The sequence below is a fragment of the Cyprinus carpio genome, chromosome B19, assembly GCF_018340385.1.
Source record: "Cyprinus carpio isolate SPL01 chromosome B19, ASM1834038v1, whole genome shotgun sequence".
In the NCBI taxonomy this organism is placed as follows: domain Eukaryota; kingdom Metazoa; phylum Chordata; class Actinopteri; order Cypriniformes; family Cyprinidae; genus Cyprinus; species Cyprinus carpio.
Window position 1 is genome coordinate 20,727,269 of NC_056615.1, and position 13,905 is coordinate 20,741,173.

The 13,905-nt window shown below is 40.3% G+C and overlaps 1 protein-coding gene across 1 annotated transcript; it reads left to right on the forward strand.

Annotated features, from left to right (window-relative positions):
• The first annotated feature begins 1,641 nt into the window (after positions 1-1,641).
• Positions 1,642-12,897, forward strand: LOC109083781. Its single transcript, XM_042745655.1, has 3 exons — positions 1,642-2,587; positions 2,888-3,004; positions 6,333-12,897. The coding sequence occupies exon 3, from the start codon at positions 7,126-7,128 to the stop codon at positions 11,650-11,652; it is 4,527 nt and encodes a 1,508-aa protein (XP_042601589.1). The 5' UTR covers positions 1,642-2,587; positions 2,888-3,004; positions 6,333-7,125; the 3' UTR covers positions 11,653-12,897.
• The last annotated feature ends 1,008 nt before the right edge of the window (positions 12,898-13,905 follow it).

The window sequence follows — 13,905 nt, forward strand, 5'->3', positions numbered from 1 at the left end:
TATGATTATATACATACAATTTATACTTGAATAGACAAAGTCAAATGTTGCAACTGACCCCACAACAGGAGATGGTTGCAACAGTTCACAGGGGCAGTTACAGCATTCATTAAAATGTAATTAAAACCATTCTTAAATATCATTTAGCAATTTCTTAATTTTATTTGTCCATAGACATGGTCTTTAATAAGTTAAATTGGCTGTATAAAAACAAACAATAGTAAATGTGTGTGTGTGTGTGTGTGGTGGAGGTGGGGGGGCATTTTCAAGTAACAACCATGTCTTGGTTAATTATTAGAATACGTTCGAACTACAAAATATTAATTCAATCAGAATCAAGACACTGAAATTTAATAATAGCCTACTTCTGTTAACATCTGTGAAGAGTACTGAATTGAGGCCATTGTGTAAACATAGCCGCTATCTTAAAACTGTCTTAAGAACAAGTTTGACCAACTAGCAGTTAAGAGTGGTAATAAGTCTTACTTTTTAAAAATCAAATTAGACAAATCTACCATTTTATGGAAATGACTTGAGTCCACTTTTGAAATTAGTCCACTTTTACTTAAATAAAAAAGGTTAAATACCTATCTATTGAAAGGGTTCTTTATTAATCCATAAAATTACAATTATGTAATGTTGTGGCAAGCTTTTACATCATTGTTGTGGTAAGGGACAGCAGGTTGGGACGGTTGCAACAATGTGTTGCAACTGTCCCCTCACTGACAGCCGTGACAAAACTTGGTATATTAACTTGACACAATATCTTTGACACATGCTAGCTATGCCTATTAGAAGCTAAAAAACACAGATATAAATCATGTTTTTACAATGCTTCACACCAGCAACTTAGGCAGTATGATAAAAAATCTCATGATTAAAAAAATACTTTTTTTTTTTTTTACCATGAAAATAATTATTTGTAGAAGGAATGGTCACATGTGCCTGATTTCATCCAGGAAGGATGAGTGCTCATTCCTGACTGAAGAAATAAGCCATGTTGCAACCATCCCCTATATGTTTTTTGGGATGTTTAGCCTACACCCCATTATATTATGTCCCGAGTATTTTGATCTTTAAACGAATTGTTTGTTTACATTGGGTAAAACAGCCAGTGGTCTGTTAAGATGCAACTCCTTTAGCAACTTTTGACAGATATGTGATTTAGGATCAATCTGGATTAGAATGTGTGGATGGTTTATGTTAACAATGAAAGAGATGCATTGTCTAAAGGTTCAAAGTGGGTTCCGCACATTAACATAGGCCTATCATAAATCTCAGCTTTTCCTTCGCTTGCACTCATTCATCTTTTTTATTTTCTTTATATTACTTAGTGGTGTAAAATGTTTAAACCTAGTTTTTTTTATTTTTATTTAGTTTATATTGCTATGGTGTAGGCTCCATTATATTTCTATTTGATATCAAATCCTTTTTTCTTCAGTATAATGTTCTGTTTTATATTTATTGATCTAAAATGGGACATTTCAGGTTCTTAAATGGTTCCTGAGGGAGACGGACGAGGCATCGCCGGCATTCGCCATTTTGAGGGGCAGGGTGGGCGAGGACCTTATGTTCGGGTAGGGTGGGGGGGAGAGACGGCGGCATGTTGGTAAAATGGCTTCAGAGAGGTGCTGTGCCCTGCATCATTTCCAAAAAAATATGTGATGTCTAAAAATGCTGCGCGCGCGCTCTCTCTCTCTCTGTCGTTCTCTCGCAACGTGAAATAACTGTTCTAATATTTGGCTCGTATATGCGCGAAACAGCTGTTCCGATTGGCTATTTTGTATCAGTCAACGCGCAGCGCGAGCGAGATTAAATGTGATGTTTTTGAGTCTCGCGCGGGAAGTTCGAGAAATGTGCGTTTTGAGAATGTGTTACTACGTCACACATCGGTGGAATATTTAGAACGTGCCGCGCGCCATTAGTTTTTGCCTTTGGCTCTTTTAGACACTGGTTTACTAACCCCGTAACTGTACGACGGGTTCGGGGTGTTTTATTGAAACTAAGTTACGCACCATGTCCCTGTCATCCTACCTCAATAAACTCAAATACATCATAGAATAAAAAAGCCTTTCTTTGACCCCGCTTCATTACATACTGATTTCAGTACGCTAAGCAGGACAATTTCGGACGTTTTAACATGTAACACCACCCGGAACTTGTATCACTGCCCGGAAACGACCACTGTGAGGCGAACAGAAGTACCCAAAGGAAGACGGGGGCACTAAAAATTGACACGGGGCGGAAAATATTTGGCCGACCATAATCCGCAAAAAAAAAAAAAAAAAAAAAAAAAATTAATCGGAAACCGGACTTGAAGGGCAGTTTCGCTCTAAATCTTAGGATGAGAACGATCTCGCGCGAGGTTGAGCATTAGCGAGCGCAGTCAGCGGAAATTGGGGTTTGTTTAACGGATCGAAAGCGATGGAGAGGCCTGCGAGAGTGTTTTTCCACGGGATGAGGAAAAATGACCTGCTAACCTGAAATCGGAAACCGCCTTTGTGCACATCTACGCTTTCGGCGCCCTTTTTAGCTTTATTATTTTCACGCATTGCTCTTCGAGAGGACTTTCTCCGTTCACGACCAGGTGGGATACTAAAGCTTTTGAATAGATTCTGTTGCAGTGTTAAAGGGTACGACGTCTTTATTTAGCTAGCTAAGAGGCTAGCAGAGTGAAGTGGGCTTGAAAGCTGAATTCATCTGACGGGCTGTCTGCACTCAAGGCACTTTCTTGTTTATGTTTCTGTTATGCTGTTAGCCTCTACGCAACGAGTAGCATGTGCGCATTGAAGCTAAATTCGTGCATGATAACGCCAAGTTGTTTGTACCTTTAACAGCTCTGATTTTGCTGTAATTTTTTATTTTGAAACTTTTTGCTGTGCCATAGAGGGATGTGATTGAAAAAGGGAATTCGGCTCTCCCCCTCTCCCTCGTCCCCCTTCACAGTCCACACAACCATCCGAGAGAACAATCGGCGCTGTTCTTTCACCCTGCAAAGGCTTTGGTAAGTTTTCAGTTATACAATGGAATTTAATTGTAGTTGCATGAAGATTTTGCCCATTGTCTTTTATGTTGACATTGTGCCATCATTTGGTTTTCTTTGCTGAGCTCAAGGTTTTCATGTTTGTTTGTTTTTGTTTTTTTTTTTTTTTTTTTTTGTTTGTTTTGTTTTTTTTTTTCTCAGTAAATTGCTGATTATTGATTACTTTTCCATGCATGTTCTCTTAATGGAGTTATTGGTATCAGTGTTTTTTTTAGTTGCATTTCAGTTACATTTGACAAGTATAAAGACTTAATTTTTTTTGGACAAATATAAGGATTTTGATTTTGTCATATTTTAGGACTTACACACACAACATACATATATACATATACATATATATATATATATATATATATATATATATATATATATATATATATATATATATATATATATATATTATATCTAACACACACACACACACACATATAGCTCAGTATTTAACTGTCTGTTATCTTTATATTTACATTAAAAATATATTTATTCATGTAAATGGCAGCCATTTGTTTGTTTGTGTCATACATAAATTGCTGTACAAGTGTGAATTTGGTCACCTTTGTTTACATTGAGTAAAACAACCATTGGTATTTTTAAGTAGTTTCTGCTCAGTTACTTATGACTATTATAAGGATTTGATTTGTGCAGATATAAGCATTTGATATTGACAGGTTTAAGGGCTTGTAATGACCAGTTTGTATTGGAATGTGTGGATGAATGTTTCAACTGTTTTGGCTGGTGTGGTTTTACCTCAGTATTTATTTATCTGTCTGTCTTTAGAAATCAATACAAGATAAATTCAGGTAAATTGTGTCACTGTTGGCAGTCATTTATTTGTTTATTTAATAAATAACTTGCTGTGCAAGTTTGGGTGCCTTTGTACATTGAGTAAAACAACCAGTGGCCATTTAAATAATTTCAGCTGAGTTACTTTTGACAAATATAATATCTATCAAAATCAAGTCCTCATTAGAATTTCGAAGGACCACTTTGTTTGGAATGTATGAATGTGGACAGTTTACTTATTGATTTATTATGATTCTTATTTGCTTAGTTCTTAATTATGCATATTTTGAAAAATACTTACAGTTAAGTTGCTTAGAATAAATTTAGCATGTGTCATTTATAACATAGCTTGCATATCTGACAACGGGTTGTACAGATCATCTTAGACATAGATGCACCTGATAACAATACTGAGTTTAACCTGGTAACATGTTATTTGGCCTTGCCCTCAGACGTCATGCATTATGGTTTGGTAATCTGTCAGTGTTACTATACTGAAGTGTTGTTGTAAAACTACGTTTTCAGTAGTTGTTATCAGTGAAATATCATGTTATTTAATAACAATTTGGATACCACAGCAAAAAAAAAAAAAAAAAAAATATATATATATATATATATATATATATATATATATATATATATATATATATATATATATATATATATATAGTATTGTTACACTGCATGTTTTAAAGCTAACATTCCTTTATTTAACTAAGAATTAAAGCTTTATTTTAATTTTTAGGTATGCATGAATTTGTGACTAATTTGGTGATGTTTGTTTACACTGAGTAAAACAACTAGTGGTCTTTTAAATAGTTGCAGCTTATTTCCTTTTGAAAGTTATAAGCACTTCTAAGGACTAATTTAGATTTTTTTCAGGATTCCTTGAATAGAAAGTTCTAAAGAATGTAATAACTTACAAAAGTGTAAAATTTATGCTTTCTGTTTACACTGAATAAAAGAACCAGGGGTCTTTTAAACAGTTCCTTACAGGAATGTGTGAATGAATGTGAACCGTTTATATAAATGAAGGTGATTTTTTATTTGTTGTTTCTTCAGTCACAGTGTGCATGTTATCCATGAATAATGTTTGCATGTCATAGCAGTGCTATTTGGCAACACAGATAAAGTTATTAGCCTCATACTAATTTTTTAAATTGTGAAAAAATTGGTTCTTAACTGTCAGCTGTTTATGGTTTGTTTTCTGTCAATATGATTTTAAGGTAATTAAAATGCAGAAGTTGGTACCAGTGCTAGTAGTGGTGCAACGGATAATAAAAGTCACGGTTTGGATCACATTATGGATTTTGAGTCAGGGATCGGATCATTTTTTTGAAACGGCAAAAAAAAAAAATTAGTGAAAGCTAGTATTCAGGTGCAGAAATGTAATAATTCAGTGTAAAATAACAACAGTGCTCACTGCTCAAGTTAAATACAGATTAATCTTTGTTAAAGCTGTGGTGTTATTTGATTAGCAGACAGAAGCAGGTATTTATTGGCTGCCGTCCCTTTAAGACCAAATGCACAGACCTAATACTGACACACATCAGGTTTCTTTCTCAGCAGTTTTCATTCACTTAAGACATAACGACTGTGTTTACTAGAATACTTGCCAAAACGGGTATTTTATCATAACTTTGTGTGTATGTGAAAGAGGAATCAGTTTGGTGTTCATGCGGTGTTTCTCTCTGCGTGTGCGTGCTTCAGTGGCTAAGCGCACAGAAAACAGCACGCAAGTTAAAATTGCTTGAATATGTAAATTGGCAAGACAAAACATGTGCAAATGATAAACTTTCACTTTAAGATGATTAAACTTACCAGTTAATTCGTGAATCACACGCATGCCGAACCGTGAGGCCTGGTCCGTGCGGATCACGGATCATCTACGATCCGTTGCACCTGTAAATGCCAGTGAAATTCTGTGTTGTTCCACACCTTTCCATACATTTCAACACCACAGGAAAATTATATTGAACTACTGCATTGAACATGCTTCTGTATGTAAGTAGTTAAATATTAGAGTGTGTATATTTAAAAATTAAATTGAAACGATGGTTATGCAGTGTCATGCATTTCTCTATTAAGTAAACACTGCTGTAAGTTTTTTTTTTTTTTTTTCTTTTTTTTTGAGTAATTAATTTTGGTATTATTGTTGTACAAAAGTAACAGTACTTCTGACATCCCTGTTTTAAGGTATTTAGATGTTGTTTGTTTGTTTGTTTGTTTTTTTTACATTTTTTACCATTAGAGTTCTAAAATTCTTTCTAATTTGATTCATGTCTGTTATCTTTTTGTGTTTTATGTCTTTTATCTTTGTGTCTTTGGGATTTTTTTTGTGGTAGAAAGTGATTTTAATGAATTGTGTTAGAAAGTTTTGCATTTGCTTTGTGAGTCATTGCTTCTCATGTCTTGTTTGTAGCAATCTCTTGATATACTTTTCAAATATTTGTCCTTTGATTTAAAATCTTCTTACTATTTTTGATCTCTCTTTTCTTTAAATCAGGACTGACAGGGTACCCACGGCAGAGAGGAGGAATAACTTGGTCAAACCACTGTACTGTGTTTGTGGTCTTCCAGCTAAGGTGTTCAAGACAGAGGTTGGATACACCCTGTGGACTATCTGAACTTTCACCTTTTCACTCCAACTTGGAACAATTGGAAAAAAAAAAGTTGCTCACCAGAGCTTTTTCATTGAATAAAGACATTACTGAGGAAATCAAAAAGTGGGACCATATTATTCGGATGTTGTCAAAGGAATACACCAATATCAGAAAAAGAAAGACATTCCCTCGTTGCTTCAGTTTTAAGTGGCTTTCAACACTAAATGGTTTGCTTTTTAGTGAAACAGATTTTGTGAAGCAAATTTTCATATGATATTAGTAGACATGTTTTTACTATTTTAACTGTAACTATAGTAACTTTGAAAGACTAATGCAGACCTGTGTTTATTGCATGATATTGTAAACAACCTTTACCCTTTTTTATATTTATAGATTATTATTTAATCCAAGACTTCCAGAGTTTTATCACATGCAGTGGCCCACTACTAGCCAAAACTTTGTTTGGGATGGACAGTCATAACATCAGACAAATTATTCCCACACAGGCATTTCTTTGTAAAAACTGGAGCTGCTAGCAGATTACTTTAAAGCTTTATATTGATTATTAGTGGCCCTTGTGCCAGATTTGTTTTTTTTCTGCACATCTTTTAGGTTAGATTACATTGTCCACTTTTCTGCAGTAGCAAGTGAACAGGGACAAAAATCCTTGGAACACCCCTCAACAGTGAGAGGGAGATGTTCCAGTTTGGAAAGTACCCCATGGACATTCTAGAAATGCTCAGTGGACACCAGGCTCACCAGTTCAAAGGACTGGGGCTGGAAAGACAACTGCAGCACCAACAACAGGTCCAACTTCAGCACCAGCAGCAGCTTCAACAGCAGCAGCAACAACAGAGTGAGGCATCTGGTGGTCTCCTGTCTGGGCTTGGCCTCGGTTCCCTTCAAGGATCTAGAAGTAATGCATTTGCGGATTCTTCATCCTTATTTGCCAAAATGAGTGCACCCCCTCCACCTCTTCCACAACAAACTCAATCCTCATCTTCACAAAGCACTCGTAAATCAAGCAAGATGAGCAGCAGCAGCGGGAGTGGCAGTTCTGCCTCTGGCTATCCACAGTTCCTACGCACATTTCACCCTGCTGAGGCTGTGCTAGCGCAGGAGCAGCTTCACTCAGGAATGGGGCGTTTCGATTTTGCTGGAGGAGGTACTGGAGGAGGATCTGGGGTAATTGGAGGAGTTGTAACATCAGCGCCACCACCCTTGCACCCTGGCCTCTCTGTTCCTCAGCAATCTCCTGGGCCATCCTCGTCATCGCCCTCCCCTTCGAGTTCAACCACCACTTCTAATAATCCCCCCAGCAGTAGCAGCTCAGTGGCTGGATTAGTCGGAGCCCAGTCTGATGCAAGAAGTTTACACCAGCAGTTCAGTTGCATGCTCGCTGCAAACCAATACCTGTTTTCTGGAGTACCCACAAACGCCAGTTTAGAACAGTTTCTAGTTCAGCAGGGTCCCCATAATCATCTCGGCCTTGCAGATTCAAATACAGGTCTTGCTCCTCCTCCAGCCCTCCATCCTTCCCACACCCATGGCCATCCAACGCCCCAGCCCCAGCAACAGCAGCAGCAGCTGCCACCTCATGCGTTGTCTCACCCTCACAGCCATGCGCATCCACACCACCCTCTACACCCAGCCCCCCAACCTTCACCTCTTGGTGGTTTTGATTTCCAAGGTATTCCTGTTCTTTCATCTAATCAGCTGGCTTCTCTAATGCAACAAGAAGCAGGCCTGCCTTTGCCACTCCCACTCCATCTCTCCGTACCAAAAGATGATGGGAAAGGAGATAGTGGATCTGGGGCTGGAGGAAGTGGAGGTAGTGGCAGCAGGAGAAAGAAAGCCATGGCTGGCTACCTGCCCCAGAGAAAGTCAGAGAATAACAGTAGCAGCAGTACAAGTAGTGCTAACTGCCATGCCAGCTCTGGGGCACATGGCCATGATGGGTCCTCTGGTCTTGTGGGAGGAGGTGGAGGGGTTGGTATGAGGGGTCTTGGTGGTGACCCCTCCTCCATCCTCTCCTCGTCAACACCGTCCTCCTCTTCTTCAACTGTCTCCTCCTCTTCTTCCTCTGCCCCATCTTCAAATTCTGCTTCCGTGCTGGTATCAAACATCTCTCAAAACCCCAAGCCCGAAAATCAGCAATCAATGGCTCCCAATATCACACAGCCAGAGCAAGAGTCTCTCTTTCATTGTGGAGAGTGTGGCAAGACATTTACCCACCTCCCAAGCCTTCGCCGACACATACGCTGCCATGAAGAAGATGGTGGTGGTCCCAACAGCAGCACAAACACAAACCCAAGTCATCAGCATCAGTCAGATATCCCCCACTCAACACAAGATGGAATTTCGCAAAATGCTCACCATCAGCATGAGAATACAGACCCCATGTCTTCCGCTTGCTCAAGTCCAGATAAGTCATACTGTTGCAATGAATGTGGAAAAGGGTTCAAGAAGAGAGGGCACCTCCTTCAGCATGGCGTTATCCACTCTGGAGCTCGTCCATATGCCTGCTCTGTCTGTGAGCGTTCATTCAACCGCAGAGAATCTCTCACTCGGCATGAGAAAATTCATGAAGATAAGCCCTACCGCTGCCCTGCTTGTGGCCGCTGCTTTAGAGAGAGCACTTCTTTGCTTAACCATGCTGCATCAGGTAACTGTGGCAAGCCAGGGAGGAGATCTAGAAGCAGTGATGGTAGCTCAATAAGTTCAGTAGAGGGCAAGGTTGAAAGTGACTTTCCAGGTGGACAAATGGATGACACAAAAGAATTGGTATTTTGCAAAAATGAGGATAGCACAGCAGCGATGTCTTGTGACAGTCTGTATTCACAGGGAAGAAGTGTTAATCAAAACCCTGTGGGCAAAACTGAAGAGAAGTATAATCCTGAGTATTCAAGAGATCCTTACCAAACTTCCTACAGAGTCGATGACTATCGTCGTCAACAGGCCAACCCATCATCCTATTCTGGAGACTCCTGTAGCAACAGCATGTCGAGTCCAGCCCTCAGAAAAGCTCCTTTAGCCCCCACACTTCATCCACACCCTCAAAATCAGCAGCACCATCACCAACCGCAGTCTCATCTGCCTCTCTCCTCTCTTCTGGATGACTCTGAGGATGAAGTCACAAGTAGTGCCATGTCTGCCATTGCTGCAGCTGCTGCCGCCTCTGTCTTGCCTGCTGAGATGAACAATACTGGGGGGCGAGAGGAACGGAGAGACATTATCGGAGGTCTGCTAGGAGGGCTTGGCTTTGGGTCTATGGGTACCTCTTCATCTACATCCGCAGGAAATGGTGGGAATGAAGAATGCCTGAGTGGTTCAATGATACCTTTATCTCACCCCACCCAACAGCAACAACCTAACTCACAGAATGCCAACAATCCTAATGCCAAACCCAAGCGGCCACGGAAGCCCAGACAGAAAAGAGAGCCCAGACCTGGTGGGGCTCCAGGAGAAGGAGTGAAACGTCGGAGGAGCAATGGTGCTGCTGGAGATGGTTCTGAAAGGCCTTATTTATGCACTGTTTGTGGGCGGGGCTTTAGCAGACGTGAGACCTTACGTCGGCACGAACGCGTGCATACAGGGGAAAAGCCATTTCATTGTGACATCTGTGGTAAAGACTTCCGGGAGCCGTTTCACCTTACCAAACATCAGACTGTTCACTCGGGGGAGAAGAACTACAAATGCACCCTTTGTGGAAAAGATTTTGGATATGCACAGAGTCTGAAAAGGCATGAAAAGCTGCATCTACGGGGAGATTTCAAGCCGAGGCGGAGTAAAACCAAATCTGCTGCAAATCAGGGGGCACCCGCTAATCAAGATCAACCCGATCAGACCAACCCTGGTGCTTATTACTCCTATTCTCAGGATAAAGTTCAAGGATCTAATGCTACCACAAGCAACCAACCCCCTCCAAAGCTATATACATGTGAGATTTGCTGGAAATCTTTCCGCCATCACTTCCACCTGACTGCCCATCACCAAGCCATTCACGAACACGGAGGGGAGAAACTGTTTTCGTGTGAAGTGTGCGGTAAGGCATTTTCCTACTCCAACAGCTTGACCAGACATAGATTATCGCAACACGGTTTGACTCGTACTGGGCCAACGACACAACCAACAGGAAGTGAATCTATTGGAACTGCCCCATCTGTCTCCGAGAGTGAGGCTGCAACCAATGCACTCCTTCATATAACACCCGAAAGTGGAAGTCATGGAGTACAACAGCCCCATTCAACCATTGCTCTCACGCAGCATCCTCAGCCTTCTGGCTATTCTCCACTCTTCTACACTCCAGAATCAGGACATCACAGTTCAAATGTGACTTCACACCCCCAACATCTGCACTACTCAAACCCCACTATGGGTCCCCTCCAGCTTCAACAGCCAATCAACGGGAAGCAGCTAATTTATTCAGGGGTTCCAAGTAACACTGTTCATTCCACTCCACCTCATATCCACATTTCACCACCCCAGCACTCTCAACACCACCAGCAACAGCACCCCTTTTCGATGCAACCTCAACATCTACAGCAAAGCCCTCAGGCCCAGGCAGATGGCACCCAGAGGAAGAAGAAAAAAAAAAAGAAAAAATATAAACTGTCTAGTAGCATGCAGTTGATGTCTGGATTCAGTGCTTACGAAATTGCCACGAGGAATATGTGTTTAAAACGAAAGAAGTGCAGGCTTCAGCAGCAGCTAAAGAAGAAGAAGTGGATAGCTCAGCTGAAATGGGCCAAGTTTACTGGAGGAGGGCTTGGTTTAAATGTAGGTGGAGGCACATGGCGTGTGGGGCGGTTAAGGTTTAGAGGCCTGCAGTCTCTCATTGTTCCCTTAAAGTCATACTCTTGCCCTGTCTGTCCCTTTACCACTTTTTCAAGTCACATAACTCTTTCAGTGCACCGTGTGACCAGGCATCCGCCAAGAAAACATGGCCGTCAGACTCGCCTTCGCTGCATAGTCTGTGGAAAACGTTCTCGAAGGCTACTGACAGCCCTTCGTCATCGGGCCCACCACCTGTCTCAAGGAGCGTTCTCTTGCTCTCGATGTCCCTCTCGATTCTGGAACGGCACTCTCCTGCAGCGCCACAAATTTGCTTGTCGGCATGTCAGTAGAGGAATCAAAATGTCAATAAAGGGGACTAATGGACCAGATCAGAAGGCAGAGGAACAGACTGAAAGAACAACAGTTGTGACAGGTTACAGGCACTAAGTAAATTGACATCTAAAACTGATGTTTTCGAGGCAAGGATTACGTGAAAGTAGGCATAGAGGACTTTGGTGTTAATCGCCACACATTCAACTCCTTAACCGTGGTCAGACAATAACCAAGGGAGTGCCTCTTAAAAATAAAAGACTCAGTTGATGTGAAAACAAGCCTGTACCTAAAGAACCATCCATTATCGACATGGATCTCTTAACACGGTTTCTCCAAAGGGGAAGAATATTCTAGATTATGGAACTGTTTTTTGGTAGCACATTTGTTGTAGCATCTCTATCCTCTAAAAATGCATTCATTATGTATTTTCGTAACTTTATTTGTGCTGCAATGATGGATGCATACCAGTGAAAGTGAACTAATTTGAACCGTAACAATCTATTCTCTAAACTAGTTTCCCCCCAGTACTCAAGGCTTAATGGTATAGCGTTTGTTTACTCTCAATTATACGTAGCTTTTTTGTTCATTGAGGTGTTGTTTTGTTTCCCCCTTTTGCTGTCTTGTTAAAATGCAAATGTTTGACCTGGAACTGAAAGTTACTGGTTTTGGGAAGAGAATCAAGTACATAGTTTGTGTATTCCCTATGAACAACCTCAATTATGACACTCCATTGTTGAATTGAACAGTGTCTCAAAGAGGACTCGCTGCAGTGAAACTGTCAAAACGTGCAAAATATTTTGCAGAGCTGATGCGGAGGGGACAGAATGGTGTTGCTAATGCCATGTTCCTGTGTTTAATGTCCTCTGTTTTTTAAGAAATATGTAAAGAAACCTTTGCAGGTGTTTCTATGGCAAGTGTTAATGTCTTTGGTTGTGAGATTGGCTAGCGGGAGCGAGGAATAGCCAGTCTGTACTGTACAATGCGTATTATATTTTATTATGTAACAATTGTGTTCTTTCTTTTTTATTATTCAAAGTATACTTTTTTTTTTTAATTTTTACTATTTTAGGGGTGGGTGGGTTTGTGGCAGGGTCTGTCATTGTAAAATGTGGGGAATATATGTATCGGTGTGATTTTTGTTCCCTGCCCCTTTGATCTGTTTAACCCAAACCACAGTTTAGCCCAGCTTTCCCAACACTATTGTATTCATTCTCAATACTTTACTTAGCTCTACTTTCCCAATGTTTTCCTCTCAGTAAACTAAAATACAAAATATAAATACTAAACAACTGTTTTCTTTTTCTGAGTCAACAGAAATGTTGAGTTTCTCAGAAAGCAAATAAAAGGATAGAAAATGTACAGTCTTTGTTCTGAGCATTTCTTCTGAATGTTTATGAGAAGCAGAGCTTTGCCTCTTCGTGATGGTAAGCAGATTGGGTTAATTGGTTATTTATGGCTTGAAAGTTAAATGATTTATAAACATCAAAAGAGAGGATACGACCAGGTGTTCCGCACCTGGTGCCATGGTGCCTAGTTCTGCTGGATGGGGCTGTTTACAGCTCACATGTGTTGGCACATGCCCTATGCAGTGCCATACATTATTAGAGGTGGAGGGAAGAATACACTTAAGGGTACTTTAGTTTGGTGTGTCAGAGGAACACAACCGTCTGTTCACTTGGTTTCTCTCTCGGGTGTCTCCAAGCAAAAGTTTAATGAGTTCAATACAGGAAATCATCTCACATGACCTTAAATGAAATAAACATGAAACTGCAAGTTGCGAACAATGTTCACTAGGTGGCAGTATTGTTCTCTGTGTGGCCTGAGAGGCCTCAGAAATCAAATCAACTCTATTTGCTTTGCAAGGCTTGTGCAGTGCAGGATGCTGAACCAAATAATGCACAATACCAACAATTCTGTGCACCCCCCCCCCCCCCCCCCCCCCCCCTCCCCCCCCCCCCCCCCCCCCCCCCCCCAGGATCACATATATTAAGTTAATTTGTTTCCAAATCTGTTATGTTGTACTAAAGAATTTTAAGATTTAAAGTTACTGTAACAGTCTTTGTATTCTCATGTTTTGTTTTAGAACTGTTCTCCTTTTCATATTACATATGCAGGTTTCCTAGTAAAAGAAAACATGGATTTATCTGAAATTTCAGGTGAAGTGATAGAAATTTACATAGCGATTGTACATTTTTCTTGTTTTGCTGTTCATTATTTCACCATCTATGTATTGGTTCTTCTGAGTGCTTTTACAGCATGCTTGCTTGTAAGTCAGCATGAAACATAAGTCTATCTTTTGAGATTCTTAACTGAGCACTTAGTATATCTTTAAATCAATAAAAAAGACTGATGGCTACATTATAAATA

Coding starts and splice junctions, on each gene's coding strand:
- LOC109083781 (XM_042745655.1), top strand. CDS start 7,126: ATGTTCCAGTTTGGAAAGTACCCCATGGACATTCTAGAAATGCTCAGT.